The following is a 20,317-nucleotide window of genomic DNA, read 5'->3' on the forward strand; positions in this document are numbered from 1 at the left end:
TTTGTACTCTCCCTTTGTCTCATTGTAGTAGAAACGTTTCGTTTTAAGCACTCGTTTTGGAAGTATACTAGTTTTAATATTTTGGGACCGTTCTTCAAAATTAGACGAAGTCTAAATATAGAGAGTTTTCAATATTTATAATATGGACCTTACAATTCATTTGTAACACTCATTTTCTTAACTTATTCTCTATCTTTCTTACTTTACCAATTGTACATTAAAATTCGTGTAATTTATAAGTTTATCTATTTTTTTTTAAAATGGAGCGATAATATTTCTTGGGTTATTGCATTTTGGTAATGATGAATATTTTGATTTATTTCAGATTTTGAAGCAAGTAAAAATTATACCATTCTGTCATGCACGATAATTAAAATTTGTGCTAAGAATATGAGATTAAAATAAAATAACAGTACACAAAATTTCGTATCGAATAAAAATTACTCTATTTAACTCGTCAAAATATCACTATATAAAATTCCTTACATTAAATAAGAAATGTTCAATTAAATTAGACAGAAAAATATACAGTACTAATTTTTTTTATTAGGGTTCGTTTGTTTGGCATGTTAGGGGTAGATAGTCTCTATTATCTACCCTAATGTGTGTGTTTGATTGACATGTTGGTCTTCCACACGACCCGGCATTCAATACCACAACCCGAAATTGTCGGTGCTTGTTATTCCAAAAAAGTTGATATCCCTATACCCGTTCAACGCTGCGATTGTGTTGTATCTCCAAAATAATGATATGACCTCTCACCATCAAATGACTGAAATACCCCCCACCATTAATTCAACCACCATCCACTACACCGACTCCAATTCAAAGCTTTTGCATCCAGAATCACAAAAATCTACCAATTTCAAAATCAGCGGTCATCTTTCGAGATTTCGCATCTATGGGAAAATCGATAATATTGATTCGTACCATGTTAATCCTTGAAGATCTTGTTGGGCGGGCAGCGTCGGCGTTTAATTGTGCAGGTAGAATCGAATTGAAGATTCTGTCGGCTTCGCAGTTGTGTGGAGGTTGAATCCAATTGCACCTGCCCCGGGTACCGCATACGATCCATGTCTGACCGAGATCAACTGCAGAAGGTAATATTTTTTAGAAATCCGAAAAACTTTCCATCTTCAATTTGTGACCGACCTAAATTGATTATGTACATAATACATCGATTTTTGGGAATTAGATTTGTTTGTTGTGTCTGAATGCATGTTAATACATATGTGGGTTGACATTATTTGAATTTATATTTCCATATTCCAATTGATCTGCAGTTGATTTGTAATCCAAGAGATTGAAGTCGACATGCTCTGTTTTAGCATCGTGAAATTTGAGAATTTTGTTTTAATTTTGTTTTCATTGGTGTGGTTGATATTGGGCAAGCTGAATTGACCTATGTTTTTAGATAGAGCAGACAATATGACTAATTGAGAGTACTGAAGAAAAATATATGCCAATCTTCGGTATCTAGATTAATCGACTTTGGAATGTTGTATATTTGCTTTTATGCTTGTGTAGTGGTTCTTGTTTGTAACTGCAATGCTGCTAGACGTAGTTTTACTAAAATTTACATTGATTTAATCCATATAGGGTCTCCGTAAGTCTGAGGCGCGAATGAAATTTTGGGAACGCGCCAAATAGGCCTTTTGAGGACAATTCGGGAATTATGTATAATTTATGAGGCCATTTTTGGCAATAGAAATTTGTATCTCTAATTTCAGTTTGTCATACCAAACAGAGGTATTGCAAACATATGATACGTATAGTGACAAACAAACATAGAAAGGTGATTACTATGCAAAACAGAAATCCTGAAAATAATGTTAAATATATGCACGTACGATAGACCAACATGACAAACAAACAAACCCTTAGAGTACAATTTCTAGTTATTTACCTAAATTTTTTCCTAGAATTTGAAATATTTAAACTTCGCATTCTAAAACCCCCAATTCAGCTCTGCCGCCGTCCTCCCTCCATCGCCGCCGTCATGGCTCTTCTCCGCTTTCTCTCTACCACCGTATTCCTGTCGAAACCCCAACACGTTCTCTCCTCCTCCGCCGCCTTCTACTCCACCTCCTTCCTCATCACCAAAACCCCCAAAAAGTTCAGAAAAAAGCGCAAGAAGAAGGAAAGCCCTAGAACCAAATCGATTCAAACCCAGCCCAATCTCATCCGCCACTTCGAGAACATCCTCCACCGCGACGCTCATTTCCGATTCCTCACGAAAACCAAGGAATTCCTCTCCAAACAGCGCGAGCAAGTCCTCCTCCTCGACGACGCCGGAAAACTCCACCAGCAGCTAGGGTTCCCCCGTGGCCGGAAAGTCCTCAAATCCATCCTCCGCCATCCGCTCATCTTCCAAACCTACCGCCACTCCGACGGCAAGATGTGGTTCGGATTCACCGATCTCATGGAAGATCTCCTCCGCGAGGAGCGCGAAATCCAAGCTAAATCGGAGCTCCATAGGGTAGATGTCGTGAGGAAATTACTGATGATGTCAGTGAATAAACGAATTCCCTTGAGCAAAATCTATCACAATCGGTTATTGTTTGGGATTTCAGAGGATTTCAGGGATAAAATCGCTAATTACCCTAATTATTTCCGAGTAGTCGTTGAAGATGATGGCAAAAGGATTCTTGAGCTAGTGAATTGGGACGATTCGCTGGCTGTGAGTGCGTTGGAGAAGGAATTCATGGCTGATGAGGACAAGGTGAAGAAGGCATTCAGATTCCCAGTGAAGCATGGCAGGAAGCTGGAGTTGGAGCTGGAGGATGAGAGGAAGTTGAATTTGTTGAACACGTTGCCTTTGGTTTCGCCCTATTCGGATGGGAGCAAGCTCGATTTGTGGACGTTGGAGGCAGAGAAGTACAGAGTGGGGATCATCCATGAGTTCTTGAGCTTGACTTTGGAGAAGAGGGCTTACATACACAATGTGGTGGAGTTCAAGGAGGAGTTCAACCTCACAAAGCACACGTATCAGATGCTTCTCAAGCAGCCCCAGACGTTCTACCTGGCTGGCGCGCAGATGAATTGGTGCGTGTTTCTCAAGGATGGCTATGGCGAGGATGGAGAGCTCGTTGACAAGGACGCCCAGGTGGCATTCAACGAGAAGCTCTATAAGCACGCGGATATGCAGGAGTCCGAGATGGATTGCAGGATTGAGCAGGAGTGTGGTGTGTGATTGGATTGAGCAAGAATTGGAGTCGGATTGAAGAAGGGTTTAAGAAGAATGAGATGAGAATTGAGGCGTCAAAGATTAGATTTTTGCAAGAATTGCAATTGGATTGCAGGGTTGAACAAGACTGGGAAGAGGGGCAGAGATTTGGGTGTGATTTGATTGGATTCTTGAGAGTGGAGGGAAAATGGATTTTGAATTGAGAGAGTGTGAGAGAGGGTTTAGGGTTTATATAAAGTTAGTAGTAGTACCTTTTTTGTGTTGAGGATCATACTTCTATTTCTTGTAAATGAAACTAGTTTATTAGTACTAGTACAAGATATTGTAGAATGAGGAACTTCTCCAATCTTGGGTGATTTTGTTCTATTTTATGAGTAAAAATTTCATGATCCTTTCATACTATATGGCATGATGATGTGGTATACCTCACCACTAATTTATTGATAGATGGAAGTTAAAAAGGTCCCACATGCCACATAAATTTAACTTCAATATACTAAACTAACGGGGCTCCCTTAATCAATTTATGGAAGGTAGCATAATCCTAGTATTAGATATGGAATGGTTGTATCCTAGAATTGGCGTGAAATATACTCCAATACTTATATATGTATATTAATTTCATAATATAATAGTAATATTTTAGGATGTAATCATACTATTACATTAACTTTCACTTTATAATTGTTTGAAGTAGTACTATTTTAGGATTTGATAGGTAAGAAGATTTCTTTGTTTTATATACATATACGAAAAATTTATAGAAATAAAATTTATGACTATAACTTTCTTAGCAGTTATAATTTATACTAGTTTTCAATTATTAGCAAGTAAAAATTAAGAAATTTTATAAATTAAGAAAATCAAAAACTAAAAATAAAATATTCTTATATGATTTCAAATAGAATAGCTTGAACATCACCGAAGAGTATAATCTTATGAAACTTACTCGGTAGCTAGAAGTATGTCTCTCACTTTCATAAATAAAAGAAACAAAAATACTACTCCTAGTTCAGATTTAAAGCTATCACAAAAATATCTTCAAAAGTATTTCTTCACATTCCAATAACTATACCTAAAATAAATATCTCCAATCCAAAATATTTTTCTCAACTTCAGATAAAATCAATGGTGACAGTCACTTGGAAACATGATTTGAGGTACACTTGGAATAATAAGACCGAATGAAAATGCAATACACATAAAAATATTTTTATATTAAAAGAGATATTGGAGTATCAAAATTCTAGGATATAGCCATTCCATATTTAATAGAATTATGCTACCTTTCATAAATTAATTAATGGAGCCGTTAGTTTAGTATATTGAAGTTAATTTATGTGGCATGTGAGACCTTTTTTATTTTCATTTGTCAATAAATTAGTGGTGAGGTATACCACATCATTATGCCATTTGGTATGGAAGGATCATGAAATTTTTACTCGTTAGAGTAGAGTTAGTGTATAGTGAGACCTACATTATTAAATTGATATAAGTTTCGAAAAATGAAATGCACATATTTTTGTGGGACGGACGAAAATGGAAAGCGCACATATTTTTATGGGACGGAGGGAGTATAAAATAATAAATTTAAGTTATTATGTTTTTTCGATATACATATAAATATATATTCGCATTTTGCATCATTTTACAATAATATATTGCATTTTATAGAGTATATGAGTACGAGTATTATATGCGTATTGAAAAATCATAAGACGGTAACTTTAGTTTAGTGAAGTACTACTATTATTTATTTTTTATTTATATATGAAAAAAATTACAAAGAAAAAATATAATGATAAATTAAACTATAATTAATCTTGTTAGCACTAGGCACGAATAAAAAATATTTATATATATTTATATGTGTGTATGTATCACTCATGGAATAATTTAGAAAATTTCCAAATTTCAAGATTTTATATCATTCATTTAAACTAAACACCTTAAATAGTTTAAATCTTTAGATTCTTCCTATGTCAAATGCTAATTAGTGAGACACATTATATCATCTTGCCATGTGGTGTGCCTAGACCAATGAATATTTTCTCATGATAGAGAGAGAACTGCAAGAAATTCAAAATCCAAAGCTATGTATAGGTGAAGGCAAAATTTACACAAGCAGCCACAAATTACATCACAAGCAAATTACAGATCACAAAAATCATTCTTGAATTGCTTGAAATAAAAAAACCAAGCAAAATAAAAAAGAAAATCAAGCCTTCTCCCTCAAAATTGAATGATGGCGAGAAGTGCTTCTTGACCTGTGTTTGCTCTTACCGCTGGTGCTTACGGTGGGGCTGCTTCTCCGAACACTGTGAGACGACGACGAAGCCCCCGTTGCTGCCCCCTTCCTCACTGGTTTCCTCCGACTGCTCCAGCCGCTGCTCCCGAGCGCAGCTTTAGCATTGGAGTCCACACGTATCTCTCGAGCCTTCTGTGGGTTTATTGGCTGCTTGTTGAGCAGGGCAAGCTTTGGGAGCAGACTGCAGAGGGTCTTCCTCAATAGGTCCTCGCTCATGTTGCTCTGGATCGGATTACCGAGTATATTCAGTGCAATGAAGGAGCTGTAATTCGCTACGAGCTGGCCTAGCGCCTTCGCTGTGGTGATCTTGTTGAAGCTCAAATCGAGTACGGTCAGCTTCAAGAGTCGATGCAGACCTTCCACTGTGCTTATCTTGTTCCCGGCTAGATAGAGCTCTTTAACAAGAGTGCAGTTTGACAACCCTGTCATCGTTCCAAGAAAACGACGTGTTAGCTGATATATAGCTCGGAGTTTCTAGTATGGGTTTACTTGAACGGGTAGCAAACGACGTACCTTGACCAATTCTGGAGATGCGGTTGTAGCTGAGGTCGAGCACACGGAGACGAGTCAAGTCCCTCAAACCCTCGATCGTGCTTATCTTGTTCCTCGATAGATTAAGAACATGGAGACCCTTTGGGAGAGATCCCGGAGTTATATGAACTGCAAATAGAAGAGGAATAAATCATTGGCAAAAAGGACTCATAAGATTGATCGTATTTGAAATATACCAATAAGATTGCCAGACAAGTTGACTGATCGAAGGCTGGAAAACTGCGAAATCGAGGGAATGACTTCAAGTCCGAGGCCTGTGATATGAGCCACACTCGAGTTAGTGGTCAAGGACCGGATAACAGTGTTGGCATGTGAGATTTCCTCATGCGTGTCTGCAGCCAGAGGTCGAGACATATGAGACGAGCCTTGTGGATGTGAAGCATCGTGCTCAGGAGAGGACGGGAAGTGAATATCATCTTCGTGTTGAGGCTCATCTCCGTCCACTAGGCAAGGAGGCTGCGAGGAAGCTTCTCTCACCCACTCGTTCACTCTCCACAGTGGAGATGAGTCGGGAGGGAAGGCAAGCCACTGATTCTGAGGCCACATGTTGGAGTGTCCGTATAATCCATCCCAATTCGTGTCATCCGTGCTGCACTTGCCCTTCTCAGTCGACTCTTCTGTCAATGTGCTCGGAGATCTCATGTTTCTAGAGCCAGTGGCGTGCTTAGGCTCAATTGTATCTGATGAGTAGCCACCGCGCTGGTTGAGAGGTGCAGCCTCGAGTTCAGATAGGAGCGGTTTCGTTGTATCAGCTGTTATATGCAAGTTTCTGTGACTCCATAGGAACAGTTTCCACCACAGTTTCCGGCTCCCGGAAGGAAGAATCTGGCTCGAGGAATGCTTCTTCAGCATCACCTTATCAGCACTGCATCGCGTCTTGATAGACGCAGGGCTTCCCCCGTCTCCTCCAAAATTGCCCGGCGTATGCATTTCAGCCAACATCTGCATATCCTCGTAAGATTTGCACTTCTCGAGCTCTAGAGTGACACTTCTTATTGCCAAACTAGAGCACGAGCGCTTGAGCTCAGGAGAAGCCCAAAATCTAGCTTTCCCGGTCCCCGGATCACTCAGGTGTCCACTTGCATCCATCTCAAACATTGCTTCCGTGTTGCTGTGTTCAACATTATCATCAATGTTCAAAGAGCACGAGGACTTCACTTCTCGTAGAATTGGCCTTTTTTCTTTGTTGGGATGTTCAAAACACGCTTGGAAGTTGAATTCTCCGTCGTTTATATCCAAGGAGCCGGAGCTCTTGGTACCTTGAACGTCACCTTTTTCTTCGCTTAGATTACCAGAACATGCTTGGAATCTGAATTCAGAATCCCTCCCCAACTGGGAAGCCCCATCATGCTCGTCTCCCCCTTCATAGTCTGCCTCATGGGAATCAGCTGCAATGGGGCTCTCATGATTCATCACCTTCACACTGCATCTAGAACTCCCTGGGACACGAAAAGGAACTGGAACTCTGAAAGATGTTGACCTCAACTCGTTCGTTTCTGAAGATGCCTGGACATGATCGAGCTTCACGCGCAAAGCATTCCCATTCTTCTCCTTACTGGATAGCTCAACAAGCCGCAATTTCCCTCCCTACACCCCAGATCAAATCAGTTCAACAACCAAGAAACACAAACAACACACACACAAATCATCAAATTAAAAAGCAACTCATTCAACAATCAATCACCTTATTCTTCTTCTTCTTCCAAGAAGGGCAAAAGCAGTTAAGAGAAGCCATTCCTCAGATCAAAACCTCACTAATACTACAGCGATTCGTCTCCCTTCCCCTCCTCTACTCGTATTCAGGCTAAGCCACAGTTGTATACTCAAACCAAAGCCCCCACACAACAACAACAAAAACAGCAACGGACAAATTCCCCGAAAACACACGCAGAATTTCACATTGGATTAGCCCGAAACCGGAAGAAATACAACATCACAACCTGCTTTACTTGCTTCCAACAAAAACCAAGACAGCTCAAATATAAAGGAAAGGTAGTCCAGAGTGATCAATCAAACTCAGCAATGCATATTTGGAACCTCAACCAACCTCCTTTCCTGTAAAAAACCCAGCAACAAAATCACAATCCCATTTCAATAAAGTCCCAAAAACACACGAAAAATCCAATCTTTCCACTATTTCTAGACACCCAACATATATCGCAGGTAGCCCACCACAAATTAGACAAATCCCAAATCAACAAACAACCAAATTCACCCAAAATCACCAAAACCTAAAAGGTATATACTAAACAATAGCCACGAAAGATTAATTATCATAAACCAAGAAAAGGAAAAATGATTGAGACAGGTAAAGATTTACGGTGCAGAAAAAAATATAAGGCCCGGTTGAGAAGCCCCAAATATAGGGAGAAAGCAAGCTAAAATGAAGCTGTTATGTGCGTTTTTTTGGAGGTGAAAAAGTGTTTGTTTGAGGAATTGAGAGAAGCATAAAAATGGTGATCCTAAGCACAAGTGACTAGAAATAGACAGCAATTTCATGAATAAGCGAACGCGTAATCCCCGCGGCGCTGCCTCTTTGCATTAAAATAAACTATTATTGCAAATTTTCCTTCGTAAAGCATCATATTTATGGCAATTTTTTTTACATGGGTGTATTTTTTTAATGATTATTACCAAGAATTCTAGTAGTCGAGCTTCGATTTTTTGATTAAATTAATACTGCAAGTGGTGGTTCTACGCGGTGGTTTCACGCCGTGTGGAATTTTAAAAAAAATGAAACATAGTACGTTAGTATGTGATGGTTATATTAATATATTTGAATATTATTTCAACTTTTCAACGCGAATATAGAGATTATATTAGTGATCTAAATAATGTTAACTTGTCATATAAAATTAACTTACAGTGACTGCAAATCTATACAAGTAGTAAAAAACGTAAGTGGAGTAGATATTTCAATTTCATTATAAATTAAAATAGAGTGTTATCATTACGATAATTTATAAAATGTGTCTTTAAACAAACTCTAGGCATTTTTTTAAAGATTAACCATTTTAACTATAATGAATAATTTTTCTTGAAAGTTCGTGAAAAAATAAGAAGGCAACTATTTTTCGAACCGATAGAGTAATTAAAGATAATAAAAATGTAGGATGTTTATTCAAATAAGAAAAAGAAAAAGATGATTGCCTAACTTTGGTGTTCAATACCAAAATTGATATAGTGGGTCCAAACGAAAAACAAGCCACAATTTTTTTCCATGGATGAGTTTTCCATAGCTTTCATTTTTTTGTCATAGCCTACATAATAATGTTAATCAACGCTATTGATTATTATGTACACATGTTTATCTCATCAATCAATGTAAGTGAGCTTAAATAATTCTCTACAATATTCGAATACAAAAAAGTAGGTTTAAATCGTGTCACGTCATAGATAGAGATGCCCACGGTTCGAAAACCGGCGGTTCCGGTTCGGAACCGCCGGTTCCGGTTTTGGCGGAAGCGGAACCGGAACCGGACCGTGAGGCTATTTCACGGTTCCGGTTCCGGTTCGAAAACCGGGCGGTTCCGGTTCCGGTTCGGAACCGCCGGTTTTCCGGCGGTTTTGGCGGTTCCGGTTTTTGAACCGGCGGTTTCGCCGGTTCAATTTTTTTTTTTTTTTTTTTTAAATTTGAAATTTGGCTTTATACAACAAATCGGAACAAGACAATGCATAATTCAAGCACAAATAAGACGAATAAGGAGAAAATGAAATAAATTTTATTGATTTTGAGTTGTAACGGACAACGATACATTACAATTTACAATACATAAGTATACAATACAACAACATACAACAATGTAATATAATTTACAAGTGTCGTCGGGCGTCGGCTCGTCGCCTCGTCGGACTCGGAAGGTAAATTTAAAAAAAAATGAAATGGGGGGGAAAAAGGAAAAATTGAAAAGGGCTTGAGATCAACTTAAACTTTCAAAGTTAAACTTTTCAAATTTAAGTTGAGTTGCCTACGTATCCACAATTTTATTGAGGAATCAAAGCCCACGTAGTTCTCTTACCTTGGGATCAACCCTTTTTTCTTGCAAAATGTTGCCCATTTTCTAAGCAAACACATATCAACACGCTATATACACATTGCTACATTTCTAATAGGGGCAATTTGATCTTCCAAAGCAATCAATGCAGCAATGTGTATATAGCGTGCTGATATGTGTTTGCTTAGAAAATGGGCAACATTTTGCAAGAAAAAAAGGTTGATTCCAAGGTAAGATTTCATAGATCATTCAGGATGCGGCTAAGTTGTACTTGAAGATCATTAAAATATATTCCGCATTTGATATTTATCAAATGGGGAATATATTTTAATGATCTTCAAGTACAACATAGCCGCATCCTGAATGATCTATGAAATAGGGGGAAAAAAAAAAAATTGAAAAGGGCTTGAGCTCAACTTAAACTTTCGAAGTTAACTTTTCAAATTTAAGTTGAGGTGCCTACGTATCCACAATTTTATTGAGGAATCAAAGCCCACGTAGTTCTCTTACCTTGCTTACCTTTTTGGTCGGCAGTGCTCGCCGTTCACCGCCCCCGTCGACTCATTGCTAATGTTGAGTGCTATCGCTTCTGACCTCGTCATCGCCATCGGAAGAAAATTCTTCACCATCACTCTCTACACGGAAGTCGAAATCCGGCTCTTGTGCTCTCATGTCCGCCTTTGCCCAATCCGGTACCAACATAAGCATCGCCTTGGTATTGAGAGCGAGAGAGAGCAATAGCATGTGCCACATCTTGCTCTTCTCGAGCCTACAAAATAATATTTGTATTGTAAATACAAAATAAAATTATGAACAATAATGAAATGTAATTCAAAATTAATGAAATTAGTAGATAATAAATATTAACCTGCCACTCATCCATGTTCATTTGAGAAATTTCATCAATAACGGATCTCCGAGATGGCCTCTTGGCCTTTCCCTTTCCCTTATCAACACGACCTTCTCGGGATGAAGACATATTGGAATGGTATGTAGAAATGTAGAAATATGGAATAATATATTTTTTTTGTTTTAGTAATTGAGAAAGAAAGACAACTTATAGAACTACGGGAACAAGTATAACTGTATAAGTGTATAACAATGCGTAATAAGAGTAGCAATTGCGTAATTAAATGGAAGCACAATAGCACAAATGAGAAATTGGAGACAAAGAGAGAGAATTGAGAGATTGAAGAGAGAAACTCTTATTAACACAAGAGTGGGGTGAATGTAAATGAGGATAGAGGGGGGTATTTATAGAAAAAAATGAGGGGGAAAATGGAAGAATTCGAATTTGAAATTTAAAAAAAAAAAAAAATTTGAATTTTCACAAAACCGGCGGTTTTGGCGGAAAACCGCCGGAACCGGCGGAACCGCCGGTTTCCGGGCCAAAACCGCCGGTTTCCGAAATAAAACCGCCGGTTCGGTCAACGAACCGTCTGCAAAAGCTGCTCCATTGTCGCCTCGTGCTCCGCGCCGCCTCGAAAGTCACTAAACCGGCGGTTAACCGCCGGTTTTTCCGGTTAACCGCCGGTTAACCGCCGAAAAAACCGGCGGTTTTCGACCGTTTTTGAAGATCGCCACCGGCCCTCATCCCCCTGCCTCGATTTAAGCGCCGGAACCGGCGGTTCCACGGTTAACCGCCGGTTCCGAACCGTCCCGAACCGCCGGTTCGGTGACGGTTCCGGTTCGAAATATCTTGAACCTGAACCGGACCGCGAACCGAATTGCGCCGGTTCCGGTTCGGGAATATTGCGCCGGTTCCGGTTCCGGTTCCGGAACCGCCGGTTCCGGTTCGGCGGTTAACCGCCGGAACCGGAACCGGTGGGCATGTCTAGTCATAGATGCTTGTGTCAAGAATTAAAAAAGTAGGTCCAGCCCAAATTACTGTCAAGAATTAGAGCATCCGCAGCGGTGGCGGTTGGCGCCACCGCCGTCCGTGCCAGCGGCAAGGCGAAGGACCGCCACCGCTGCAACCGCGCCGCTGGCACGGCGCTACTCGATGTATCGAGCACGTCCGTGCCAGCGGACGCACACGTGGCGGTCTCCCATTCGCCAACGGCATAGCCGTTGGTTTCAAACATTTTTTTATTTTTATTTTTTAAAAAATCGGATTTTTATTAAAAAAATCGATAAAAAATAAAAAAAAAAATTTCACTTCCCCAAAAAATTATATCCGTTTATAACCGTTTTTCCCCACTTTTTAATTTTTTTTTTATTTTTTTTACCCCAAAAATACACACTTTCATCTATAAATACCCCCAATTTCACTCCAAAAAATTCACACTTTCACTACACAATTCTCATCATCAATCTCTCATATCCATTTTCATCTTCCTCTCACACCCTACAACACCACTATGTCCGGTAACGACGACAACCCAAGCGGCTCTCACGGTTGGAACCCCGAATGGTTCGGTTCGCAACCGTTTCATAGTCCGGAAACGGAATATTCGGCCCCTCCTCTCACCCAAGATTCGGGCGTTCCGAATGGCTACCGGCCATACCCAATCGACGATCAAGGTGCCTCCGATGGGCGCTACGGGTGGACACCGGAGCCTAGGCCTCGCGTCCCTTCCCAAATGCCGAATCCTCCATCTCGCGCCGGTGTCCGCACACCGTACTCACCGGCGGAGATGGAAAGATTGTTCAAGGCGTACTTGGAAATCTCCGAAGATGCGGTGGTTGGAACGAACCAATAATTATGTAATTTTTAATTTTTAGGAGTTTAATTATGTAATTTTTAATTTTTAGTATTTTAATTATGTAATTTTTAATTTTTAGGATTTTAATTATGTCTTTTTATTTTATTTGTAATTTGTTATTTTTATTGTGGTTTTTTTAATGAATTTTAGTATTATGAAAATGTTTTTGTGTAATTGAATTTTATATTAATTGTGCTCGTCCTTGCGGAAGAGCACAGTTGTGGGTGTTGTGCTCTTGCCAGAGAGCAGGCATGAATAGTACCGCCCGGGCCCACAACCGTGCCGCTGGCAAGAGCACGGTTGTGGATGCTCTTAGAGACCCAAATTTATAAAGTTTGTTGTTCCTTGTTTAAGATTAATTTTTTTAATTGAAATGATTTAAAAATTATAGTATGAAATTAATTTTGTCATTATCGTTTTGGAGCACAAAAAACCATTTACGGTAATTGCCCAGGTAGGCATAGTTACACATCTGCGTTGGTAACTGAGTTACGATTTAATAGCAAAAAGACCGACTTACCCTTAATATATGAGTGAAAAATGTATATTTTGACTTTTCATGCGACTTTTAAAGTTTACAGAAAATACCAAACTATTTACAAAATTGATGACTTTTGAAGCAATTTACCAAAAAAAAAAGCACTTTTCTCCATTCAACTCGCGTAGGGAGAACGTCTCTCCGTTGATGAACTTGAAGACCAAAAAGCGATAATCCAACATCAAGAGGTAATTTCGATTTACAACCCAAATAATATATGAAACTTTGAGACAATAACATATTGTCCAAACACTTGTTTGATAATCACTAAATTCAGATATGGTCAATGGCGGATCCAGAAAACAAAATCCGTGGGGTCGGATATAATAAAAAATAATACTAATAAATATAATATTTAAATAATTATTTAAATATCATTATATTAATTAGTGATGAAATAACTTTATACCCCCTTCGTCCCCAAAGAATATGTACTTTGGGGTTGAAACGAGTTTTAATGTAAAATTGGTAAAGTAAGAGAGGGGTGGAGATAAAAAGTAATTAAAGTATTGTTAGTGGAGAATGAGTTTCACCTCATTAGAGAGAAAAGACTTTGCCAAATTAGAAAGTGCATATTCTTGTGGGACGGATTAAAAAGGAAAGAGTGGATATTCTTATGGGACGGGGGGAATATACAACATCGATTCTAAAATTTTAGCACCAAATATTAAATAGTTTAAAAAAAATAGTAAATAAAATATAAATATAATGAAATTTTAGTTGATGAACGAAAATTATAAAAATAATTATGCTTAGTTATCCAAAAAATAGGCAACCTATTTAATTAACTGCCCACTAACATTTGCCCCAAAGAATTTCACTCATTTAACCTAATTACTAAAGCAATAAAAATATTCCATCGTCTTTTTCATCCTTCCACCGTCAGATTATGCCTTCTCTGCAACTCCTCCCTTATATCTCTCCTCTATTTTATTAGTATCGTTCCTCTATCCTCTTACTTTTTTGAAAAAGGCCGAAGGTTTCGGGTGAAATTGAAGCTGTCGTGGGGTCGGAGGCGAAGCTGCACCAGATCAAATGTGAAAGATGATGTTTTCCGGTAGCGCCCGGTGGACCGCCGGTGGGGTCGGCCGACCCCACGCGACCCCACCTGGGTCCGCCGCTGGATATGGTGGTTCCTATCTCTAACTCAACCATTTATACCTAATACCCTATTCCTAAATTGTAGACCAAACACCTTACTTTGAGAACAAAAATTACTATATGATGTCAAATTACTGTAAATCGAAATATTAGAACGTCATTGCGATGTTTTGAAAATTGGTTTTTATTTTGTAAAAATCGTTGGAATTTAAGATTTAATAGTTCTTAACCTCAAATTATTTTAATCTTTTATTATACTCTCTTTGCCACCTGGCGGACGCAGAAATATTTCGTGGTAGGGGTTGTACAGAAATTTTTTTGTAGTTAACATATACTTCCTTCGTCTTTTAAAATAGAGAATTCTGCAGTGGCACGAGTTTTAAGTGAAATTGGTATAGGGTGACGCGTGTAAAATTGAAGTATAAATAACATAAAAAATATTATAGAACTCCATCCGTGCAAGACTAAATGACATGTTTTACTCTACTCAAATTTTAAGAAATATAGTGAAAAATAGGTGGATAAAGTTAGTGAAATGTGAGTCATATTATAATAAAATTTTAATGAAATGGGCTAGTGGAACATGAAAATCATTATCAACAGTAATAAAATGTACTCCCTTCGTCCCACAAAAATATGCATTTTTAATTGGGCACGAGTTTTAATGTACAATTGGTTAAGAGAGAGATATAAAGAAAAATTAATTAAAGTATTGTTATAAGAGAATGAGTCACACTTCATTAGAGATAAATTTTTTTTCAAAATTAAAAAGTGCATATTCTTGTGGGACGGACTAAAAAGAAAAAAAAAATGTATATTTTTATGGGACGGGGGGAGTAAATAAGACAATTAATCGTGGAAGTCCGAAAAAGAAATTTTACGCCAATTAATTATGGACTAAAGGAGTATAATTTATAGATTAAAATATACCAAGAAGGAAATATTACTAATAAAGCTTAATAAATAAGGGCGAAGTTGAATAACCTTTCCAATATAAACATTTGAACTTAAATTGAAGTAAAATAATTATATTGTGTTTAATACCCTAAAATTACTAACAAAAGTAGAACACGTGATATAGGCCTAGCCTATAGGTAGGGGACTTGACATTTGTCAATTTAATAATTATTATATTAATTCAATTATTCTTTGTTATCTCATCTTCTTCATGAAGTAGGAACGACAGTCATTTTTTTCTAAACTTTCATCTTCAATTTCAAATTTCAGCCCCTCCTTATTCAGTTCTTCACATTTTAGACTTCATGTTTGGTGAGGGCTGAAGACATTTTTTCAGAAATTTCTAAACTTTTTAAAGTGCAAAATATTTATATAAAAAAAAAAGAAATTGGGGGAGGGCTTAGAGCATGCGTAACGCAAGGGGCCGGGCCGCATCTCGCGAGTCCCGGCCCGTCCCATGCATTACACGGAAGGGCGGCACGGCTCAGGCCCGTCCCGGTGACGCGTGACCGGCCTGGGGAGCGTCCCGCGTCCCGGCCCGGGACAGGGTTGCACGGTGACGGGCCGCAAGTCCCGCGTCCCGGCCCAGCGTTACACGGTCTTCGGGCCGGGACGCAAATCCAATTTTGTATTTTTTTTTAAATTCGATGTCTATAAATACGAGCTTGCGTTCCATCCATTTCAATCCCGCGTTCCATTTCAATACTCTATTATACCCTTTGTTTCGGCGCCAATGGATTGGTTCAACAGCGATCAACGTGAGATGGAGGAGTTCGTTAACTCGAACAATTGGTACATACCGTCATCGCAACCATCGCAGACACAGCCTAGTCCGGGAGTCGGTAGCAACGGCGACATTACATCGCCGGTCAACACCTACGAGTTCGAGGTCAGTGAGATGGAGCCCGCTCAAGAGGGGGGAAAGGAGAAGGTCGGGGAGGAGGATGGGCCGAAGAAGTACACTCCGCCCGAGACAATGTGGCTTGCGAGGAACTACATCGACGTCTCCGAGGATCCTATCATCGGCAACCAGCAGACTGGCAAGGCTTTTTGGGAGCGGATTGCGCAGAAATATAACACTGGCCGTCCGGAAGGGTCGAGCGAGCGTAGCTACGTGAAGCTGCGCAAGCATTGGGGCCGGGTCCAGGCGGATATGAGCAAGTGGAACGGAAAGTGGGCCAACGTAGTCCGTATGTGGCCGAGCGGGCACAGCGAGGCGGACCTCGTCGAGAAGGCAAAGGAAGCGTTCTTCACTGACGGGAAGAAGACCTTCAAGTACTTCGAAGTTTGGAAGCTTGTCGAGAAGAGCCCGAAGTACACCAGCGGTGCTGAGCCGGCGGCAACTGGGGCGGCGAAGAGAACCAAAGTTTCCGCCTCCGGAAACTACTCTTCGAGCGAAGGAGGTCCGGCGATCGACCTCAACGTGACAGACGACGATGTCTTCTACTCCTCTCCTAGCATTCAGAGCCGCCCGACAGGAACAAAGGCGGCCAAGAGGAAAGCAAAGGGGAAGGCAGCTGCGAGCAACTCCGCTATGGTGCCACCGCCGACCAATCCGTCTCTGGATAAGATGTCCGACACTTTGTCGGAGATGAATATTACATGGCGGATGAGCCAGCTGACGGAGTTGACAGCGAGGGATACATCGAAGATGTCGGACGAGGAGCTCGAGTTGCACCGTGAGATGATCGCCTACCTTCGCGCCCAAATGAAGAAGTAGTAGTCGTGGCCCGGGTTTCTTGTATTTTAAATTTGCTTCGTCTAGTAATGTAATGTTAATTTCGAATGAACAATGCATTTTCCCGGTTTCAATTGTTCAACGAATTGCGTTTTCGAGTTAAATAGGTTGGAGTTGTGAATAGTGTCATTTATTAGTTGCGGCCCGAGTTGCGGCCTGCAGGGTTACAGCAGTTGGGGCCTGGGCCGCAACTGTAGAGGAATGATGACGTGGAGGGGACTTGGGGCCGGAAATGGGGACGGGGTTACTGATGCCCTTAGGTACTTCCTCCCTTGGCTCCCTTAGCTGTGTGTCCGCCAATGCAGTTTGCCACTAATGTCACATGCAAAGATAGAAATGAAAAGAGAGGACAAAGGAAACAAATTCACGTAATTAACGAAATGTGAAAGTCGACAAATTAGTTACTTCTAATTTAAATGCTCCACATCGCCATGTCATCATATTAAATATCCGTACCAACTACCTGCCGGGGTACGATTAGGCGCCGTCTCAAACTCAGCTCGGCTCGGCTCGGCTCGGCTCTGAAGCCTTAGCCGATTCCAAGAGCCATATGTCCCATTTCAGATGTGAAGGGCCTAAAATTGAGTTAATTTCTGATCATTCATAATCTTCTACTACTACAAATAATGTTTTGCTATAACACGAATTATTGATTGCAACATTAGATTCAGGGACGTAGCCACGAAGTCTACATGGGTGGGGCAAAAATATACATAGAGATATTTTAATACATTAAGAAGGGGCAAAAATAAGAAAATTTAAAAAAATTTAAAATTAATTATTATAAATAGCATATATGAATTTTTTTTTAGGTGGGGCAATTGCCCCTTGTGAATGCCATATAGATCCGTCCCTGATTAGATTCGAGTATGATTCAAAACTAAATTATTCGAATGATATCGTTTTGTTATGATAAATTTAATCTAACACATTACACATCTTCTTGACATTTGGACAAAGAGTGAATCAATGGGATACAAAATACATTACTAGACTTCACTACTCATAATTATTGGTATAGTACACATTGGTGTATTTTGATAATATTAAAAGTATTCAATACTCCCTCCGTTTAAGGCTACTCGCACTTTTTATTTTGACAATGTAAATTTAAACATGAGTAATTAGTGTAATAAAATTAGAATTTTCAGTGTAACAAGGCAGCACTTAATACGAAAATACTTAATTAACTCTGATATCTTAATTAAATATCATAATTTTACTTAAAATATAAATAATGTAAATTGTTTGGGACAATCCGAAAATCAAATGTGCAAGTAATAAGGTGAGAGTGAGCACTCCTTGTTCAAGTGTTGACTGAAATATAGTACATAGTTCTTATATTGTCTATTGGATTGTATTTTAAGTTTATAATTTTAATATTAGTAATATATTGTTTTCCAATTTAGAATTTTATACTTAAGCATCCATTATATGATAAGTATCTCGTAAATCAATTTAGCCTTGTAATATTTTAATAAGATAATAGAAATAATTATCGGAAAAAAATAAAATAAAAATTAACAGAGAACAAGTGTTCAATAAATTCGTTGCTCTTACTCAAATAAAATCTTAAATAATTCGAGGCTTTGTACACGCATGGTTTGTGCATAATTTTTTTCAAATTATAATTGGTATAGTATACTTCCTCCATCCAAAAAAATAATTTCTTTTTATTATTTTGGAGTGTTCAAGAAATAAAGTCCCAATTCAAAAATATAAATTTTTTCTCCTATTTTTCTTACTTTTTCTCTTTTTCTTCATCTACTTTATCTATTTTTTCTATCATTTCTTTTATTTTACCAATTTCCAATAAAAATTCGTGTTGTTCACAAATGAGACTATCTTTTACGAAAGGAGGGAGTATTAGTGTTTATAAAATATTTTAAATAATTTGTGAATTGTGACCATTCACACAACTTGCACACTCTTAGTATAATGGAGTATTAAATACGAGAAACTTACTCCAAATTATAAGATTTTTCTGGGTGCATTAAAACATTCACTACCCAACCCTAAATTTTTAATCAAGCTTTTGCTATTCATATACCACAACAAACATCTCAAATTCAGCTACAAAAATCAATAATTCAATTCAACTATAAAATTTCAATCACAACTATGCGCTACAAATTTATAATCAGTTTTAATAATATTAAATGTAACCTATTTATTTAAATTATAGTAATATTTTAAAATATCTAAACTGAATCATAATTTGCAAGCAAGTAGAAGTAGCTCGACTAAGGTGCGTTTTGTTCATATCAACAGACCTTTTCAACACTACTGAATTCATTTTCAAATCAATCACTTCCAAATTAAGTTTTTTGAAGTGCGTTTTCAACACTCATGCCGTCGCACGCCATAAAAATGATTGTGTTACAATTTACAAGTGCTTTGCATCCAAAATGTGGCGCCCTAAGGAGCGCCCTATGGCGCGCCACGTCAGCAATTTTATCCTCCTACCCCCATCTGTAATGGGGCGCCCTAAGACGCAACTTATGACGCGCCTTATGCATTTTATTTTATTTGAATATTTAAATAACAAAAAATTGGGAAAAAACTTCATTTCATATATAAAAATTAATACATTACAATACGAATTAAAAAAATACGCAAACTCAACGACGGCGGTTACGGGCCCACACTTCTTCAATCATGTCGTTCATGAGTTGCGCATGGTCTTGTTGGTTGCGCATTGAGGCATGTCTAGCTAGAACCTCGTCGAAGCCAGACGGCAATCCTCTAACGGGGGGCTCGGTCGCCGTGCTGGACTAGCTAGATGCACCGTCATCATCGTTCCACTTGGTGATGCTCCCACCTTCATGCTCGACTATCATGTTGTGCATGATAATGCACGCATACATGACGTCGGCGATGATTTCCTTGAACCAAAGACGAGCCGGCCCTCTCACAGACGTCCGACGTCGAATAGGCATGCGGATCTGCTCCGCCGCCGCCACCTCCTCGCGCTGCAGTTCGAGTAAGCATTCCGCCATGGCCTCTTCAACGGCTGCATCTAAGGCTGCCGAGGTCTCCGAGTGCGAACTACCCGACACCGAGGAGCTAGAACTAGTGGTGTCATTGTCGTGGTTCATTTTGGTATGTGAGATAGGTAGAAATGTGAGAGATGAGCGAAACGAGAGAGACGAGATGCTCGTATGAACAAGTGAATGAGAAACAAGGTTTAAATAGAAAAAAAAAATAAAAAACGCGTGCCATCGTCCCCCGATCCC

The 20,317-nt window shown here is 39.0% G+C and overlaps 2 protein-coding genes across 2 annotated transcripts; one reads left to right on the forward strand and one right to left on the reverse strand.

The window, feature by feature from the left end:
* Positions 1-1,870: 1,870 nt before the first annotated feature.
* On the forward strand, positions 1,871-3,576 carry LOC121766671 (protein WHAT'S THIS FACTOR 1 homolog, chloroplastic-like). The gene has a single exon (XM_042162943.1). The coding sequence runs from the start codon at positions 2,000-2,002 to the stop codon at positions 3,191-3,193; it is 1,194 nt and encodes a 397-aa protein (XP_042018877.1). The 5' UTR covers positions 1,871-1,999; the 3' UTR covers positions 3,194-3,576.
* A 1,690-nt stretch (positions 3,577-5,266) lies between these two features.
* On the reverse strand, positions 5,267-8,642 carry LOC121792854. Its single transcript, XM_042190974.1, has 5 exons — positions 8,368-8,642; positions 7,732-8,102; positions 6,224-7,634; positions 6,009-6,155; positions 5,267-5,917 (listed from the first exon to the last, which is right to left on the reverse strand). The coding sequence occupies exons 2-5, from the start codon at positions 7,780-7,782 to the stop codon at positions 5,406-5,408; spliced, it is 2,121 nt and encodes a 706-aa protein (XP_042046908.1). The 5' UTR covers positions 7,783-8,102; positions 8,368-8,642; the 3' UTR covers positions 5,267-5,405.
* Between the last annotated feature and the right edge of the window lie 11,675 nt (positions 8,643-20,317).

This window comes from Salvia splendens, chromosome 2 (genome assembly GCF_004379255.2).
Source record: "Salvia splendens isolate huo1 chromosome 2, SspV2, whole genome shotgun sequence".
Lineage (NCBI taxonomy): Eukaryota > Viridiplantae > Streptophyta > Magnoliopsida > Lamiales > Lamiaceae > Salvia > Salvia splendens.